This window comes from Eucalyptus grandis, chromosome 2, assembly GCF_016545825.1.
Source record: "Eucalyptus grandis isolate ANBG69807.140 chromosome 2, ASM1654582v1, whole genome shotgun sequence".
NCBI classification, from domain to species: Eukaryota; Viridiplantae; Streptophyta; class Magnoliopsida; order Myrtales; family Myrtaceae; genus Eucalyptus; species Eucalyptus grandis.
In genome coordinates this window covers 42,943,343-42,963,038 of record NC_052613.1, presented here as the reverse complement: position 1 = coordinate 42,963,038, position 19,696 = coordinate 42,943,343, and the positions used below count along the sequence as shown (strand labels likewise).

At 41.7% G+C, this 19,696-nt stretch overlaps 2 protein-coding genes across 2 annotated transcripts; both read right to left on the bottom strand.

Moving 5' to 3' along the window:
* Window positions 1-8,469: 8,469 nt before the first annotated feature.
* Window positions 8,470-10,610, bottom strand: LOC104432977 (pentatricopeptide repeat-containing protein At5g13770, chloroplastic). Its single transcript, XM_010045581.3, has one exon. It carries the CDS (start codon window positions 10,597-10,599, stop codon window positions 8,752-8,754), a length of 1,848 nt encoding a protein of 615 aa, XP_010043883.2. The 5' UTR covers window positions 10,600-10,610; the 3' UTR covers window positions 8,470-8,751.
* A 3,346-nt stretch (window positions 10,611-13,956) lies between these two features.
* On the bottom strand, window positions 13,957-15,450 carry LOC104432976 (protein SLOW GREEN 1, chloroplastic). The gene has a single exon (XM_010045580.3). It carries the CDS (start codon window positions 15,257-15,259, stop codon window positions 14,228-14,230), a length of 1,032 nt encoding a protein of 343 aa, XP_010043882.2. The 5' UTR covers window positions 15,260-15,450; the 3' UTR covers window positions 13,957-14,227.
* Between the last annotated feature and the right edge of the window lie 4,246 nt (window positions 15,451-19,696).

The window sequence follows — 19,696 nt, the reverse complement described above, 5'->3', positions numbered from 1 at the left end:
CAATAGAAAAGAAAGAATGAACTGTGACTTCTTTCGCTACTGGAGAAAATGTTTCAGTGTAATCAAAGCCTTCCCATTGAGTAAACCCTTTTGCCATTAGTTGTGTTTTATAACGCACAATGGAGTCATATGCCTTGTATTTGATCTTGTGTACCCACTTACAACCAATAGATATCCAATGAGTGGTTATAGGAACTACATCCCAAGTCTTATTTTTCATAAGAGCTTGCAATTCATCCGCCATTGCTTACTACCAATGAGGATCTTGTACAGCTTCTTCATATGAAGATGGTCCCTGTCCTTCAAATATTCTACTAATGCAGCACCTGTCTTCAAGTGAAAAATGAGCAAAACTAATATAGGATGAGACAGGATATTGTGTACTAGACGACTTCATTATGGGATAGATGTAATCGGCTATCCATTTGGGCGTTCTTATAGTACAAGTGGAACATCGAGGACCAATTGGTGTGGCGGATGGAAAATTCTCATGTGATTTAGGAGAGATATTAGCCGAAGATGTCAAAGATGAATAAGTTATAGGAGATGCTGATGTCACTTCCTCTAAAATATGCAGTCATATTTTGTATATTTTGTATATCTGATGGTGAGGTTGCATCATATTCATAAGTTGAAGATGCCATAGAAGATGATATATAAGGAGTCAACATCGGTGGACAAGTGGAAATATCTTCTTCGGTGAAAAATGGCTAGTGTTCAAAAGTTATACCATCCTATTGAGAAGAAGATGACTCTTCTTAGAAAGGGAAAACATTTTCATGGAAGATAACATCTCTACTGATGAAGAAGCGCTCGCTGGAAAGATCATATACCAAATATCCCTTCTAAAGATTAGGCTATCCCAAAAATGCACATTTAATGGCATGAGGTCCTAATTTGTCTCGAGGGCCCATGGTGGACGCTAGGGCTGATCGGGTCTAGAGTGGGTAGGGTCCAGACCTGGACTCTATACTCGACCTTGTTATAATTGGTTCCATTTTTTTGAACCTGTACCCAATCCTATTTGTATTAGACCCTATACCTGACCCGCCCTTTTTTCTGGTCTAGTTCTAAGGTCAATCATGTTTTCATTGTAACATGTTTTATAATTTCTTAATATCCTATACGATTTCGAATTTTATATTAATATGCGAGAAAATAACGTAATCCTCCTAATTAGCATCAAAACATTAAGCATTTGTAATAAATAAATACATGAACTTTTTGACTAAACGAAAAATTAAGGATCCACATGGCTAATCATAATAAATAAAATCATAAGGCAAAGAATCAGCAACAAACATGAGTACGATATTAGTCTTATTCCCACAACTACTACATGAAGTTACCCATTTATGTAAGCATAACTCCTCATACAAAAGAGAAATTAGACGAGCCAATCCACATGGTACACAAGAATTTGGCAGTGACGAACATCGTCCGTCCATCAGACGATGCGAGAGGGAGCCAATGAGGGAGGGAAGCAAGTGAGGAAGAGGAACAATGAAGGAGGAGTGTCGTGTGTGTTTTTGAGAGAGCTAAGAGGAAAATTGCCGTGTGATTGCGGGAGTAAAAATAGAAATAAGGGGAAAAAAAGGATTTTGGACCTATACTTAAAAAACCGGTTCCAAAACCGATCCAGGAACCGGGTCCTGGGTGAGTAATCAATCGAAATCGGTTCCCGGACTAGTTTATACCAGTTCCCAGACCGGTTTCAATGGGAACTGGTTCTTGATCTTGTTTTCTTAGTGGGCCGATCCGATTCCCAAGTATACCCAATCCAGTTGCACACCCCTAGTGGGCGCATAACATAAATAACCAAACACACAAAGGTGGCGAATATGCTACCATGACCACACAGTCTCCCCATAACATGTCAGGTATAGAAGTTTGATATTTAAGGGCAAGAGCAACTTCTAGGAGGTGATGATATTTTCTTTCAACAACACCCTTTTGCTGAGGGGTATACATACAAGAAAATTCATGGAGAATGCCCTTTGTAGTGAATAGTGTAAAAATTCATGATTAAAAAATTAATGGGCATTATTTGCACAAATTCACTACACGGATTGATAAAACTGATTCTTAACAAGGGTGGGAAAAAATTTAAGTTATGAAAGGACTTGTCCTTTGGATTGCATAAAAAATACTCAAGTTACTTGTATGTAATTAGGGGTGTGCAATCGGACCGGGTTTACTCGGTTCCCGGTTCGGCCCACCCGGAAAACAAGGATCGAGAACTGGTTTCGGTTGAAACCAGTTCAGGAATCGGTTCCCAAAATGCAGACCCTATTTAAACCAATTTAGGAATCGGTTCCGAGGGATTACCCACCTGAGAACCGGATCGACCGGATTGGTTTGGGAACCGGTTTGAGAACTGGTTTTTAAGGCAACCCCAAATCAAAAATCCTAATTCATTTCTATCTTCTTTACCTCTCACATGGTCATGACTCACACCCGCAGACTTGCTTTTCCTTCGTCACACCCCATCGCCAAATCCATCAGTGGGAGAACACCACCGCCAGAGCCGTCGCCAAGTTCGCCGCCGTCGCCGCCCGCACACCCCCTCAACGTCTTCCCCACCCGGTTTCAAGGTCTCTCTCTCTCTCTCTCTCTCTCTCGTGCTTCCGGCTTGTGTCGAGTTTTTGGAGTTTGCTTTGGGCTTGTGTAGGAGTCTGCTGTCCAAAACTAGGGCACAACAATGGCATCTTTCGCGAGCATTTTGGCAAGAACACGTTGATTCTTGTTATTGATGGTCGGCTTCTGCAGCTCGTTGATGCTGATATGTGTCGTGCATGACATTGGAATTTAATTAACTGCTATAGGTCCTAGGACCATCTAAAAGCTGCTCTGGTGTCGGCTCATGGCCATGATTATTATTTTTTTTTTCAAATTATAAAATCGGTGAATCTGATGTTTAGGTTTAAAGGTTTAGTTCCGTGGAATGCTAGAAATTTAAAAATGATGCAGCACCACGGTGCTTCAGAATTGATATGATGCAGCTGCTGGTCAAGACTTTCAATTGTCGAATTTTTTTTTGGCTATTGGACTGGTTTATAATGTGAACAGGGTTGCCTTAGCATATAAAATCAACTTCAGGAATGAGTTGACAAAGTTGTGCATTATATTTGCCTGATTTTGCTTCTAAACATCTCATAAAGATTAAGACTTATGCATTCTCTTGCATGACCTAAATGTTCAAAAGGTTTGCTTCATTTCTTTCTATCATGTGAAGCTAGATGGTTTTTTCTTTTTTTTGGTCCGAAGTCTGCATATGGTTGAACTTTATCTTTGGCTTGGTATCTCGACTGTATAATGAGAGACCTATGATGATTCATTGTTGGGTTTCAGTGATTGAGAGACATACAAGACATAGTATGTTCAATACCTTCTTTGTGACGAATTGTTGTTACTAATTTTTTTAAGCTGATGGATTGGTATATTGTGCACATTCTTCTTTTGCAGACTTCAGGAAACAATTGCCTATATTGTGCCTATCTGTGGTTAAGGTGCTTGCAATACTTTAGCATAGTAATCTCCTCATATTTAGTGAAGTGTGGACTGTGCTACTGTAATTAGTGTTTCTCATTGTTGTTATAATTTCCTTTTGTTTATTGTCTGCAGGTGACTTTCAATGACGAAAAGTCAGAAGTCATTGATTTTTAGATTATATGGTCCTCTTCACTGGACAGTTTGAAGTACCGGTCTTATTTTAGCTTGCCAGAGCTGATTGAATTTCCAACCAAAGTTCTTGGTCAAAATGCTTATGCATACTTCTATCCTCCATCTATTAATGTTTATCAAGCTAGTCAGGAAGAAAAGCCTCCACTGTTGTTAAAAAGCCATGGTACTTCAATAATTGCAGCTCAGTTCCTATCAAATTTCAATTTTTATGTAAAACAGGTTCCAATATAAACAGGGTTAATCTTGTTCCCGAATCGGAAAAATCGGGTGGGTCGGGAACAGGGTCCAATGCAAATAGTGTCGGGTACATGGTCCAAAAAAAGAGAATCGATTATAGCAGGATCAGGTACAGGGTCCAGGTCTGAACCCTACCCACCTTGAACCCGATCACCCCTATATATAATCATCTACAATCAAGGGGATGAAATGAGATCCATCACAGTGTGGAATGTGGTATCCCTAAATGTCCACATGTAGAAGAGAAAAAGCCATGTTGACACGAGAACTATTTTGTGGAAAGGTATTCGTGATTGTTTCGCTATGGGTAGATTTGACATTTTGGATGAGGGAAACAGGCACTATGGCCTAAATGCTGATGAGATAAAATATTTTCATTAATGCTAGCAATACATAGTGCCTTTATTTAAGGGAAAATGCAGGACATTAAAATTTTCAGTAAGAGTAACCCAAAAATAGTCCCTCGTGATTGTTACTCAAGCCCATAAGTTTCCTAGTTGAAATGGCTTGAAAGAAACATATATCATAATCAAAAATGACCCAACGAGAGTTGTCTATATAGAGCTTGGATACAAAAATGAGATTAAATTGGAAGTAGGGAATAAGTAGGACATTTTTTGAGATTGATGGAGGAAGTAAGTTGAATGTCTCAAATTTTAGTAACAAAGATGTCATCTCCATTAGGAAGACATACTAAGTTATAAAAAGATTATTCATGGATTTTGGAGAAAAAAATGTTTATTGCAAATTTTATCCGGAAAAAGTATACTCCAAGTGCCAAAACTTAGCATGGATAGACATTTAAGTACCAAAAGTTAGGAAAGACACTGACACTTAAGTGCCAAAATCGGAGCAAAATTGATCACTTAAATGCTAATCCGACTAAAATACTAACATCGCGATTTTCTGGCAAAGTAAGTGCAAAATGGCGTTATTTTGCATGCTGACATGACTAGACAATGCAAAAACGACGTCGTTTCGGTGCTGATGTGGTAAAAAATTAATATAAAAATTAATTAAATTGAAAATTTTACTAAATTTATTTAAAATATTTAAAAATACAAATACAAATATTAAAAAACAAAAGGGAAGGGAGGCGGCTGAGAGCTAAGCCCTCGCTGTCGCTGCCTCCCTACCATCGCTGGGAAGGGCCTGCGATAGTGGGGGGGTCAACCGCAATCGCCAGGCCCTAGCTAGGGGCTGGTGACTCCGGACGACTGGCGGCAAGGGCCTGCGAGCCCTCGCCAAGATCTGAGGTGAGGGTCAGCGACCCTCACCCAATTCGATCAAGGGTCGCCACCCACTGAGGCAACCCCCCAACAGGCGGTGGCCATTGGCCCAGCGGGGCGAGGGTCGCGACCCTCGCCCTAGATCTGGACGAGGGCGAGGGCCACAACCCTCGCCCTAGATTTGGGCAAGGGCGTGCAGGCCCTCATCGCCGGTCAGTCAAGGTCGTCGACCCCAGACGACCCTCCCCCCTCTGTTGCCGGTACATCGATATGCAACTTATAAGATATTTTTCCTCGTTTGTTAAAGTTGTGGGTGCTAAAGAATTTGTGGGTTCTAGTTGTATATGCTGATGCAAGAACAAAATGTACTAGCACACATTGGTGTAGTTGTGGGTGCTGCATCTTCTTGCATGAACAATTATGAGTGTTGGTGCATCTTGTACCGGTACATCTTGTTATGTGCCAATGTATCTTCTTGTATCAATACTTGTATGGGTTGGTACAATAATAAGATGCACCAACAACTCAACTAGGCAACAAGATGCACTACGGCTGGTATAAGCCAAGCAACATTTGAAACTAATATATATTTTTTTTAAAACTCGTGCAATACGAGCGATCACTTTTTAACTGCAATTGATACTTAAATGATCAATTTTATGAAAACTTAGTACTCAAGCAATTACTATTTACAACTTATTGCATTGAAATAGTCAATTGTGAATTTGAGACCACCCTTAATTTTACCGTGGTTTGCAATTACAGCAACCTAACAAGCCATTACCAAACAAAAAATGCAATAAACCATTACATCTGAAGCAAAAGTTAAGCAAAACAAATATTGACAATACACAACTAAGCAAGAAAACTTTTAAGTACTCACAACCAATGAATTCAAACTCCAACATTCTATTTTCACCATAGATGGCAACAAAATATTTTGTTCCATATAAAAATTGCGGCAAACCAAGGACACACCTTACTTACAAATAATCCAATACAAATACATATTCCACGTCTTCAACTATGATAGACATATAGACTTCTTCTCATTACTCACTTCATATTTGAATAGACTACACAAGAGGATAATAATACAATCAACACTCGATAAAAGTTTCTTTCAATTTTCAGCCTTGAAACTTCCCTCTTCAAATGGTCGACCAGAGATGTTAAACCCTTCATTTGAGCTCGTATTGATTCGACAATCTCCAACTTATCCATTAATGTAGGTAGAGGTTTGTCGATCTTCAAGTAATTCAAAGATCAGAGAATTTCGCATTAACTCATATAAGATATTTTGCATCTCGAGCCTTCTCTATATCTATCGTACTCATGGAATCTTCTCCCGGGATTCAATCGAGTCCTTGATGTTCTTCTCGGACTCGATAACCCACAATAATACTTATGCCCTCCATTTGCAAGAGCGAGCTGATAATTTTGGAAAAAAAATCAAAATACGCATTCATATTGGGGATTTAGGGTTTTGAACTTTCGATTCTCTTTCAATTTTGAGATTTAGGATTCTTACTTGGGGGAAAGACGCTAAACAACGTCGTTTTGTTGCTTGCATGCTAACTGTGCTCTTTGGCAAGCCACATCGGCTTAAAAAATGAATAAAAAATGGTCACATCGAATTTCCAGCCAACCATATCGACGTTGACAATAAAAAAACTGTCATGTTGAATTTCCAACCAACCTAATCGACGTTAGTACTGAAATGATCGTTTTTCAAAATTTTTGACACTTAAGTGATGCAAAATGAATTTTTGACACCAAAATGAACGCTATACATAACTTCTGACACTTCTAATGTTATCCCGATAAAGCAGTCCTGTTTAAAGTGTAGTCTGCGCTGCACTAACGAGTGATGACTCAAGGAGCTTTACCGAGTAGTCCATCTACCAAATCGAATCCGCAACGTCAATCCGATGCGATCCATGCAAGACCCTTCATTTCTAACTCTCGTAATTCCCCCCCCCCTTTTTCTCGATCGCTCCGTGACTCCAAACCCCGGATTATCTGTCTCTCGTATGATAAACTTGCACTCACCACCACACTCACCTATAAATCACCCTGTCACCCCTTGCCCGGTCCTCCACCTCTCTCTCTCTTTCTCTGGGGAGTTCTCGAAGCGTTTGATTCTAGCTGCTTCTATTGTGATGCTGCTGCTCGTGGCAACTGCTGGTCCTTTCTCATCCTACGACGCTTTATGCATGCATGTGTTTCATGGGTCGAATCACCAAAGTGATGCAATGGTGTTTTATGATGTTGGCCCATACAACACGTACACGGCACTAGATTTCACACAGAACATGTGGACCTTGGAGCCTCACCCTGTTTTCAGAGCCAACAGATCTCCAAAATGATCAAACGGTAATGAACAAATATTAAACCGGGCTAAGCGAAATGGATTGGAATGCTGCTAGATAATTCCGAGCATTATATATCAACTCGTTTTCTATGAGAGAATTTTGATTAACCAAACCAGTTGTCGACTGAGCCTTCTTTTCACCTCCGTTTTGGTATGTACAGAGATGGAGCCAATGGTGGCCGTGGCTGAAGCGGGAATTTGCAAGTACCGAAGGCACAAGTTCAAGGGGCTAATGCTTCTACAAGATCAAATGCATTGCCGTCTGCAAGATGGAGGGCTTCCAGGGCGGGCATTGCCGGGCCTTTCTCTGCTGCCCTGAGTTTCATGTGCTTTTGCATTACATCTCATCATATCTCGCCAATATCATGGAATAATCCGGTGTTGCATCGGAATGCCGTCTTGTCTGTTTACTCTTTTTTCATGATTGCTTCTGTTTGTGAGTGTGCAATCTGTCTTACAGCCATAACTTGTTTCTGATCTTGGCTGCTCAAGTTCATATTTTATACGAACACGGGATATATCAGTGTGATCATGACTTCAACTTAACATGACAACTTCGCCATTGCGGACTGAGCAACTAACTACATTGTTGGCAATCCAAGCATATGCACTTGGTTGTGTCCTGGACTCTGTATGTTCTTTACTAGGATCAACCGTTTTGCTAAAATCAGGCAAAACCATATTCTCCAGGAGGCCAAGGACGGGTTGTGCAGTCACTCCAAGATTCGCAGTCTGATCCACCGCGGACACTGCGGTTCATAAATAATCATCCAATTTTAATTTTCCTCTCGATCTTATATTCTTCTTTTTGATATTCCAGCTGTTTAGCACGGTGTTAGGGAAATCTCCAATTGCTAGTATTCAAAAATGTACATATGCTTCGATTTCTTAGTAACGAGCCATCAATTGCCCGACAGAAAAACCTGTGTTCAGAAGTCGAGAATATTCAGTCAATCCCACAACACATTTTCTCATTTGTATTGACAAACAAAAAGAAGATCCGTCGTTTTGGGTTTTTTTCTCCCAACAACCGCTTGTGTTGGCAAGCATCTCCAGTATATTCCCAGAAAGAATTCAACTGAGTATTGCTAATTTACAATTGAACTATACAGAATAGAGCATCCACCCGTGGGAGAAGCATGAAACTGTACAAGTTGAATGCAGAGGACACCAAACCTGAATTGCGAACGGTCAAATCTATTGTATCAGTCGATCGGTAAAATAGTCTTAACTAGGAACTCCTTTAACTTGAGCCATGCTGAAGCTTTCCTGGAACCACCTTGCTTGAACTAGCAGGCCAGAATCTCTCAGTGCATTCAAAGCTGACCCGTAAAGCCGCCCATCCAACTCTGTTCCCTCCGATTTCATGTCCTGAAGAAACCTAATCAACTCCTCAATGCGGCTGCTCTTTGAGAAAACCCCCACCATGATCCCACCCATTGCTCTATCGATCGAGCCCCCATTTGCCCGAAACTCCTCGTAGAATTTTATGCACGTCTCGAACTCCCTAGCCCTATTGTATGCGGCGATGAGGCTCGTGTAACTAACCTTGTCAGGTGCCACCTTCTTTCTCTTCATTTCCTTCCATATTTTGTCGACCTGCCTCAAGTTCTTCGCCCTACCATGGATTTCCAATAAGGTGTTGTACACCCATACATTCGGTTTGCATCCTCTGGCTTTCATTTTTGCTACCAGTTTCATTGCTTCTCTTATTTTTCCTCTCTTGCCATACATGGCAACCATGCTAGAGTATGCCACGACACATTTGTCGTACCCCTTGGTTTCCATCTCCGAGAAAAGCGCCTCGGCTCGGGAGTAGAGCCTGACACGGCAATATGCACTTATGACTGAAGCATACGTCACTTGCCCAGGCTCGCATCCCCGAGAGATGAGAGTTTCGTACACCCTAACCGCAGCCATGGACCCGCGCTTCTTTGAAAAGCCATTGACTATCGCACACATTATGCAATCAGACACTTTCAGATTCATGCCCTTCATTGCCTCGATGACCTGAAAATTTTTCTCCAGGAATCCTTCTTCTATGTACATCAAAACAAGCTTTAGGAACATGTCCGGATCCCTCAACAATATGTTCTCTTTACTGGCTTCATTGAAAAGCTGTTCGGCTACTTTTATTTCCCCGATGCTCGCAAATGAAGATATCAATGATGCATAAATTTTGCCGTCGACAGCAATTCCACTGATTTTCATTTTCTTAAAATACTCGAGAGCCTCAGAGGCTCTTCTAGATTTGCATAGCGACTGGAAAACAACACTGAAAATCCGAGTTGAAAAGGAAGTCGCAGCGAATTGCCTGCTTTCAAACTCACGAAACAACTCGACAACTTTCGCAACATCCCCAATTTTCATGTGAGCTTCCATTATCCGGTAATAACATGCAGGATCCAGAGCAACCCCTATGGATCTCATCCGTTCGTGCACGACAATCGTGCTGCTATACATATGGAGCTTGTTATAACCTCGCATTGCCGCATCGAATGCCAACAGACCGGCCTCTCGATTCGGTCCTAACACTTCAAGTATACCATCAGCTACTCTAAATTTCCTAGCTTCGATGCAATTACTGACCAGTCTAGCACAGGTAACTTTATCAGGGAACACATTGTAAACCTCGAAATCACAAGAAAGACCCGCAATCAAATCCCACTTCTTTTCCTTCATCAGGTACCTGGCGAGGCTATCCACCGTAGACTTCTCCGGCTCGAAGTTGGGACTCTCTTTCGCCTTCGCGTAGTACTCGTAAGCGAACTTCTCGGTTTCAGGAGCTTCGAATAACCCGCGTAAGAATCTGTCGAAACTCTCGGAGTCCGTGGTCGGACCTTGCAGAGGATCCGTCGCTCGCGAGTCGAACTGCGTCGAAGGGGAGGCGCCGGAGTGTTCCTCGAGAACGGGAGAAGGGCAGTTGGAGCAAGAAACTCCGAGATTCGAGAGCGGGAGCGGCGGGAAGAGGAGGGTCTTGCATGATCTGGTGAAGGGGACTTGGGGGAGCTCTCCCCAGCAGCTGATGCTGGCCAGCAGGGCATTCTCGGGTGAGCTCAGAATGGCCATGGCCATGTGAGATTTGAAAAGCTTGGACGAGCGTGTTGAGCTTCAGCTTTCTATATATATACCTTATCCTCACGGGATTTTGCCGGGGTTGCAGATCGTAGGAGCCACTAAATGACTGCCGCGTGGGAGGTTTCCCGATACGACATCCTGTCCTGAAATTTTATTGTGTCTGTCTTCCTTCTGAGGCCAGAATTTTTTAGCAAAAATTATCAAAAAACAAAAAACTTAAACGTTTGTTTTCATGCTAAGGGCCTATTCGGTTGTTTCTTGGAATAATTATTTCTGTTCTTCTGTTCTAAAAAATGAAAAAGAAATAGAAACCTATTTAGTAAAATTTTTATTCTCAAAAACAAAAAATTATTTTTTTATTTTCGAAAATAAATTTGGAACAAAAATAAAAAGTAGAAAAAAGTAAATTGCTCCCTAATAATTCCTAAGAATTAAAAGAACAAAGATAAAGAATTTATCTTTTCTTCTCTTCTCTCTTCTTCTCTTTCCTTTTCTTTTTCTTCCTTTTGGCCAATTGCCAGCCTTGGCCATAGCTGGTGCCGGCGACCGGCCAGACGAGGGTCGGCAACCTCGTCGAAGCATCATCGGGGGCACGGAGAGGCTCGCCCTTGCGCCACCCGTGCAAGGTCGAGACTCGCCAATGGCCAGGCGAGCTCGCTAGACCTTGCCTAGCTGATCGCGGACCAAAGAGAAAAAGAAAAAGAAAAAAGAAAAAATAAGAAAATATTTTAAAAAATTAAGAATACTACCAACTGTATTTCTATTTCGGGAATAAAAATTTTATGGAGTTACCAGATGTGTCCTTTTAGTTAAAAATTGTTCTTGAGAATAGAATAAAAAAAAATATTTCGATAAAAAATTGTTCTCCAAAACAAAAGGTTACCAAACGCTCCTTAATTCTATCATGGACTTTTTAATTTGATCAATTCAATCTTAAATTTTTTTTCACAACTTACCAATTATGTATTTTTATCCAATTTGGACTGAAAATAGAAAATAGCTAACATGAACAATTTTTTTATTTTATTTTTTTTCTTTGCTTTTTGTTTCATTATGTCAACGAGGTCAATGCCAACCCCATTGACCCTGGGCGAGGGCCTTCAATGCGTCGCCAGTTGTGAGCAAGGCAGCCCTCACCCAGATCTAACGAAAGTGGCTAGTGACTTTAAAATAGAAATAAAATATTTAAAAATTCAAAAACTATAAATAAAAAAAATAATAGTCAACACCATAAAATAGCTAGCGTTCATTTCAACGATTTTCTATCAAAATTAGCTGAAATAACTCAATTGACAAATTGTTAATATGTTTAGGATTAAATTGGCTAAATATAAAAATTAAAGATTGAAATGATACAATTACGATAGATATATAACTATTTTAATGATTTTTGGAAATTTTCTAAGTCCCTGGTGGTTTTCGTTTTTCCTCCTCCTGGACACTTTATCCTGTAGATGCGGCTTCACCTTCGAATGGAACTGCTTAGGACAAAACATTATTCTCAAATAATATAGGCAAGCCCCATTTCCTGTCATCCATTTTTCATACAACCTAAATCTCACCGATAGTGACGTCACGACGCACGTTTTCTTTCTTTTATTTTTTTTGTCAAACATCACGGCACGCTGAATAACGCAAGAGCATGCAGAAAAATGTGATCATCACGTCATTCCTTTAGGCTACGTTTAATAATATTTTCGTTCCAAAAAATAATTTTTTTCAAAAATATTTTTTAACTTTAATTTCCAAAAATATTTTTTGAGTAAAATAATATGTTTAATATTTACAGCGAATTTCTATTTTCAGAATAGAAAAAAAATAAATACGTTTAGTATGATCCACAAATTTTTTTTTTAATGTAGGATTTCTTTTAATTGTTAAAAGATTTCTTTTCTTTTCTTCTTCTTCGTGGCTAGTGGACAGCGGCAACGAATGGCATAGGTAGGCAGCGAGGGAGGCGGGCGGTGACAGGAGGAAGAAAAATAGAAGTTACTTTTTTTCTATTTCTTGTTTCTATGCCAAATATATTTCTTGTCACTTTTTATTTAAAAATAATAATTAACATTATCAAATGATTTTTTTTTTTTTTTTTTTTTTTAAGGTAAGAATATATAAGCTAATAACCAAAAAATACAATACACAGCTCGATTCCAAAAACTATTTTGAAGCGTAAAAGAATAGGAAAACAAAAACCAACATTAGAAAGCAGCCAAACAAAAGACAACAAAACCTGATCTTGATTGGCATTTTGTTGAGCCCAAAAGATTAGAGCTGCCCTAGGCTGAATGCAACAAAACTGAACCTGATTTTGTGTCTTGACCTATTGGGAGGCTCTTTGCGGTTACCGAGGTACGTATCAACTATCAAGAAAGCAATGAGAGGCACACGATGCAGAAAATCTGATCTTGATTGGCATTTTGTTGAGAGATTTCTTCTTCCTCTTTTCCATTGTTTCATGTAAGAAAATGACGAATGGGAAATGTTGTAGATGAGCAAGCCAAATGGTTCCTGTTGTCCTTTTCTGTTCTACATCACGCAAGTCAACTGATTAGGGGACACAGATTTGCCTTTTGTTCTGATTCACCCTTAAATCCATGGTTTAACTCCAAGATGTCATCTTGAAGTCTTTGCTTAGCATCATCAATTGTCATTCAGATTGATCAGCCTTGGGTTACCGCAAATCCTGTTTGAGGGAAATCTTGTTTAGGCAAGACTGTCACAAAGATTGATAAGTATCAACTTCTTCCTATAAACAGGAATTGCGACAAGAGGGGCGGCTTAAAATCCTAAACCATGTTGTATCGTCATCAAACTTCTTCATACTTCCACAAGCTGATCAAACCTGCAACTGAAATCCTCAAACCAGATTGCAGTTGAAGGAAATTCTCTCTTTTTGAGTATAATCTAGTCAAAAGAATTCTCCCCAATCCTAATGGAAGTACACAGGCATTGACTGACGAAGCAAAAGATTCAAGTTGAAGAAATAAACTTGTACATGGAAACTAGGAAGTAGAATTGAAGTTCAGAGAGATCTCTCAGAGAGACAAAAAGAGGTCCTGATTTAGCTGACTACGAGAGCCTGCCTCAAGGGGCCTCGGGGGTTTCGATCACTTAAGGTTTATTCTCCAGCTAATCACCATTGCTGTTCACCTCCGATCCGGAGGTGATATCACAATATAATCGAGCTAAACAGCGGATACTAGTTATTTCAGTCCAACTTCCTAGTAGTCTCAACACCACTCACTGCTCAAGAACTTCATTCAATTTCTTCCACACAAGGTCAAAGCAACAGATGAACAACAGCCATGGAAAAGCAACATTAAGTTACCAAAACCAGAACTTGCAAGACAAAAATGTGTAAATAGAGCCTAATTTATTGAGTGATCAACTCTGACCATACTGTTTGTCCTCTGTAACGCCTCATAAGTTCTCTAGAGTTACCTCTCCGTTTCAAATTGCTAGTGATACAATTACAAGAAAACAAAAACGACAACTGACCATATGCCAAGAATCCAGAGGATTAGCCAAATCCTCCTCCAAATTAGGTGTCAAGAGAATGAACCATCTCTCCAACCTGCCTTATTTCAGAAAAGATCAAAGAGCTAAATATACCATACGCCAAAACTCAATTAGCCTCATGTGTCCCGAACAGCTTCATCCGCGATAGTGGTGTCCTCAGATAACCCTCCACCTCAAACTTTTTGGGCGAGAGTTCACGGTACTTGGCGAATTGCTCCTTCGCCTCTGCATTCTTATCAAGCAAGCTGTATATCATCCCCTGACAAAAGTAGGGCCTAAAGTCATTAGGATCCTCCTTAGCCAAGTCCTGATAACTCTTCAAAGCCCCTTCCACATTCTTCTGCAGGAACTGTATCTGCGCCATTATCAACCTCACGTCCCTCGCCTCCTTTTCCTTGTTCTCCTCCTCCGCGATCCTCAGCGCCTCCTCCAGCCGCTTAATGACCGCCTCTCCCTCTCCGCACCGGTCCATCAACAGAGCGTTCTCGAATAGGGCCTCGAACGAAAGCGGGTTCGCCGCGAGAATTTCCTCGAACACGCTGCGGGCATTTTCAGTATCTCCCATCTCGCCATACAACCTAGCCAGCAAGAACTTCCATTCAGCGACCTCAGGCTGAGCGGCAACCAAACGCCGCAATGTCTTCAGAGCCTCCTGGTCCTCTCCGTTCTCGAGCTTCTGCTGCAAAAGCTTTCTCATTGCGTCGACCGACTCGGGGTCCGACCCGAGGAGCTCCGTCAACGGCGAGGGCGGCTGGGGCTCTCGGGCTTCCCGGGCTTGTTCCTGGGTCTCTTCAGAACCCGGAGATGGCTCCGTTTCGACAGCAGCCGGAGGAGGCTCGGCTCTCGCCGCAGACTTCTCGGCGCTAAAGACGAAGGAGACGGCGGCGGCGACGAGGACGGCGGCCCCGGCGCAGTTCCGGAGCTTTCGGGCAAATGGGTTCTCCGGGGGGTGGTTGCCGGGGCCGGCGACGGAGCAAGCCCTGATCGTGTTACGACGGGGAGAGGAATCTTCCAGGGGCTTGGGAGCGGGGAAGCGAACGATCGAAGGAGGAGCGGCAGGAGGAGGCCGGCGGAGGAGCGAGGAGGAAGGAGGTTTAGCGAAACCGAACGGGGACGAGGAAGAGAGGGTCGAATTCATGGCGTGCTGGGGATTTTCTGAAGAGGACTGAGATCGATGGAGAGGGGGAGAATTCGGAGAGGATTGGGGAAGAAAACTGAGGAGAATGTGATTATGCTTTGCGAAGGGTTTTTCGAGTAGGTGGGAGATGCGGCTGAGGAGAAGGCGAGGGCAGATGCTCCTACGCCGGTCCTTGTCTTCTGGTGGGGAAGTTCGCTGGTCAAACGTTGCACAATTTTGAAATTCGGACAGGCCACAGATTCCTAAACCGACCCGGGAAAATTCATCGTGTGGAATGATCGGGCCCATCACAATCGTGAATCACGAGAGTCGTACATGAAATTTACAGTGAATAGCCTAATTTATGTAAGACTGTCTTCTGAAGAGATTTTTCATTATTGGTAAAATATGAATTCACATGTGAGTTAGGTATTTTATTTTTTTGGTCAATTTTACTTAATTATTAATTCACTCATAAACTTTTATATTATCTTTTGCAAGATATGAAAGTCGAAATTTATACCTAAAAATAATCATCCCCACCCCCAACCTCTGAGAAAGTGGGGATTCAAACCTCTATCTTCCATTTTCCAAGTAAGAAGGGTGGTCATTGGAGCAAACCTCAATAATTAAGGTATGTGTAATTCGTGAGCCTAATTCATGTAAAATCAAGACTAAGCAAGACTAGCTCCTACGAATGATAAGTTGAGTTATGAAGTGGTTTTTCGTGACTGGTAAAGTTCGAAGTCGAGACTAATTTTCGATTATGTGTTGATAAGTTTTGATCATTATCTACAAATTATCTGGCCGGTTAAGTACTCTTCATTTGTTTGTTAATTTTACGCATTTTGTTATTGCGTGATGGTATAATTTCCACCTACTCGTATCTCCCCCTCCCTCTCTGTCCATCATCTCGCGCATGGCCATTATCGTTCCACATCACCACCTCTCGCCAAGCCTCCTCGTCTCGTGATGCTTGTCGCTTGATCATCATTCAGGTCAATATGGCAAGACGTAGGAGAAACATAAGTTTTTCAATTCCTAACCGATCCTTATTCGTCGTCACTTACTAGTGAGCAAATTAAGGGACGAACAGGAGCATAATTAACATCAAACAATCAGGTTTCTTCCTCATTCTTCATCAATTTTTTTTATTAAGATGTCCCTTACCTAACATTGATTTGTTTGAAAATCCGCTTTCCATCGCGTTCAACTAATGCATGTTTCGATACTATACTTCCTCACAGAAATGTGAACTCCCCAATAATTTTAAATGACCACGACCCTCTATTCATTTTTTCTCTTTTTTGGTACGAAAAAGTTTAAAAAGAGCAAAGGTGATTGCATTCCAAGCTACCGCCGGCCTGCAAAGTCTTCCGCTGAATTTACAAATCTCATTAAAGGTGATTTAAAAAAAGCGGGCGTGTTGCATAGGCCTAGGCCCATGTTTTTCTTAATATATTATTCTAATTGTTGGTTGTTAAGCTATTTTGCATGCGTTGAAGCTTCAAATTAATTATTAAAATGAACAATTATCGATATTGTCTTAATTTCTTTGCAAGGTTCATTAAATTTGCCTTCTAAGGAGGGAGGGCGTTTCCACCTGTAAGAGAAGGCAAATTTAATTAACCACCTATAGGTTCTATAGGTGAAGGAGGGAAGATATTTTCACTCGTGAGGGTTGTCATTAGTCATCCCCTAGTAGAACGCCATTCCTTATTTTAACATATTAATGCTAACACGTCTCTTACCCTCTAGTTGGCATTGTATATTTTTTCTTCCCTAGTGTTAGGAAATACTAACAATTTTATAATAAAGAGAAGATGAACATTGGCAACTTTTAATTTCAAATCATTCTCACATCAGGTTTTCCCTAGAAATTCATTGAATGTATAACATATTTCGTACATGTTAAAACTTCAAATTAATTATTAAATAAACCAAAATACTATCGATATTGTCTTGATTTCTTTGCAAGGTTCCTTAAATTTGCCTTCTCTTCCTTCAATGAGGCGAAACACATACGTATTCATCTGATATAATTTTTTAACTTCTGGCGATGCAGCACCGGCTACATCTCTTTCTCTAACGTTAGTGAACAACACATGCCCAGGCAGATCAGCCCCCGGGAGCTCCATCTCAACCCTAAACCGTGGCTGCGGCCTTGATTCCAACGAAGCCGGCCGACCGCCCACCGCGAAGTCCCGCCTTCACCGAGCACCTCCACGAGCGCGGCAGCATCGATGCGCATGGCCCCGGATGGGGCGGACGATCAACACCTACGGTCCCGATCGTGGAGACGGCTATCAGCCGCGGGCGCTCCTCGAAGGTCGTTGCAGTGACCAACCTCAAGCTCGAGCTGTATATTTTTAAATTTTCAAGTGCTTCACAGCTGCACGGTGTTCAAAATTGGGGAGAGAGATGGGGAAAACGAATGGCGAGGAGTCACAGATAGAATCATCAACTTCCGCACAAATTTATATATCTATTAAAAATACCATATGTCTCGCTTTTAAATTTCTTAAATTACCTTCTTTTCTTTATTTTACAACCGCCCAATTTATTAAAAAACACCCACTTTTAATTTTGTAAGCTGCTCCCACTTTCTTATACCCACTTATTTCATATTCTACGTGCGGTTACCTAATTGTGCGCAACGGCCTACCGCGTGCCTCGACCCTAGCAAGTTTGAAAGGGAAGAAGTGGAAGACAGGTAGCCAGCAAACATTTCTCAATCTTAAGATTTCCAAACATAAACAATCAAGGTACGATTCAGCACTCGACATGCTACATTCAGATTTGCTACATTAGAATTAGCAAAGTCGGGAAGGAATCGATGTGCTTTATCACTATAACTTCGATTAAACTATCTCCATTCGAGAACATGACTTAACTTTGTAATGAAATTGTTTTATCATATTTAGACGCGTTCTTCATTGAGTTACGAGGATAAAAACTCGTCAGTTGCCAAGACTGGGTTGTTAAAACGGCATCCTCGGTTACCAAAACGGTGAGCTCTGGTTTTCACCGCCTCTCCCTCCCGACACGCCGTCTCCGGAATTCGAAAAAAACGCACCGCCGCTTCGCTCCTCAACCAAATTCGAAAGAGAGAAAGAGAATCGCCGGACGAAACAGAGCAGCGAAAGCTCCGTCGTCCATTTCAATGGAGCCGGCGCCGACGCCGACCGTCGAGCCCAATTCCAGACCCCCGTCGGGAAGGAGCGGATCCCTCGCCCCAAGCCCAGCTTCAGACGAGCTGCGGACGACACGAAGCCCGTCCTCCAAGACCCCGTATCTCTCTCTCTCTCTCTCGTCTTGAGTGCGTTGTTCCTTCGCGTGGGTTTCTTTCTTGCATTGCGATTGACGTGGGGATGTTTGTTCGGACTTCTGTTTCGGTAGATTCTGAGGTCGGATCCGATCGAGACGGAGGAAGCCGTGCTGCGATTGCCCCCGCTCTCCGCGGCCGCCGCCCGATCGAGCACCCAATCCGGCGCCGGTTGAACCCCTTTTGAATGCTCGTTCTTGCTCTCGATGTCGGGATTGTTTCGGTTTCGCTCATGGCTAAAAACTTATGCCCTGCCTGTGACGGTGGTTTGAAGTTTCGTTAATCTTTCGCCTGCTGGCAAAAGTTCGAATTTTGAATGCAATGTTCTTCGAGGAATGTAATTACACCTTCCCGTGAGGTTGGTCAAGGCTTGATTTCCTGATTTCATTTAGATGGTAGGTGGTTTCGTTCGATTCGGACGTGAGAAGATGATTGAACTGCTGTGAAAATTTGGAGTTTGCATTCTAGAACTCATGCTGACTAAGAGTCAGGAGTTTAGCTAATGGCCTCAGCCTGTTGAATGAGACTGAACAGGAGATAGGACTCTTGAATGGGTTGAGGTTCATAGCCTTAGTCTTGCCTGCTTATCGTCAATGGCGAATCAAGAATAGACGCCTCGCTAAATTCAATCCGCCAATGCCCCTCGTCTGCCCTCCGATCCGAGTTCCTACCTTCTAAAATGGCAATTTCATTTGGATCAGAAGCAAAGCCAGTTGCACAAGCTTTATACCTGTTCAATATCTGCCCTGCCTGTAAATGACCGAATGCGTTCAACCTTCATATTCAGTTCCCGATCAGGGTTTAAAATTTTTTTGTTCTTTTGTGTGATGTGTGAAGGGTAACTAATGGTGTCCACTTTTGATTGTTATTTTCGCCCTCGTCGAAGTCGACCATTACAGGGGATGCTTAGTACATTTTTCTTCCATCGAGTCCATTCCCTGCAACTCTTTTCCATCTTCCGTTTGTGTCTCTGAAAGGTTAGTCTTCCCGAAAGGATGCAACCTCCCTCCTCTCCTTCAAGTTGCCATCGCTTTGTACCTCATTTAGACTTATTATTAGAGCAGGCTTATATGCCTTTTTGCTATGCATTGCCTTTGCTCTACCATATTCAGATTCCAAGGTTGGAAGTCACT

What these genes read in the sequence shown, in the direction of transcription:
- LOC104432977 (XM_010045581.3), bottom strand. Translation starts at nt 10,599, where the DNA reads ATGGCCATGGCCATTCTGAGCTCACCCGAGAATGCCCTGCTGGCCAGC.
- LOC104432976 (XM_010045580.3), bottom strand. Translation starts at nt 15,259, where the DNA reads ATGAATTCGACCCTCTCTTCCTCGTCCCCGTTCGGTTTCGCTAAACCT.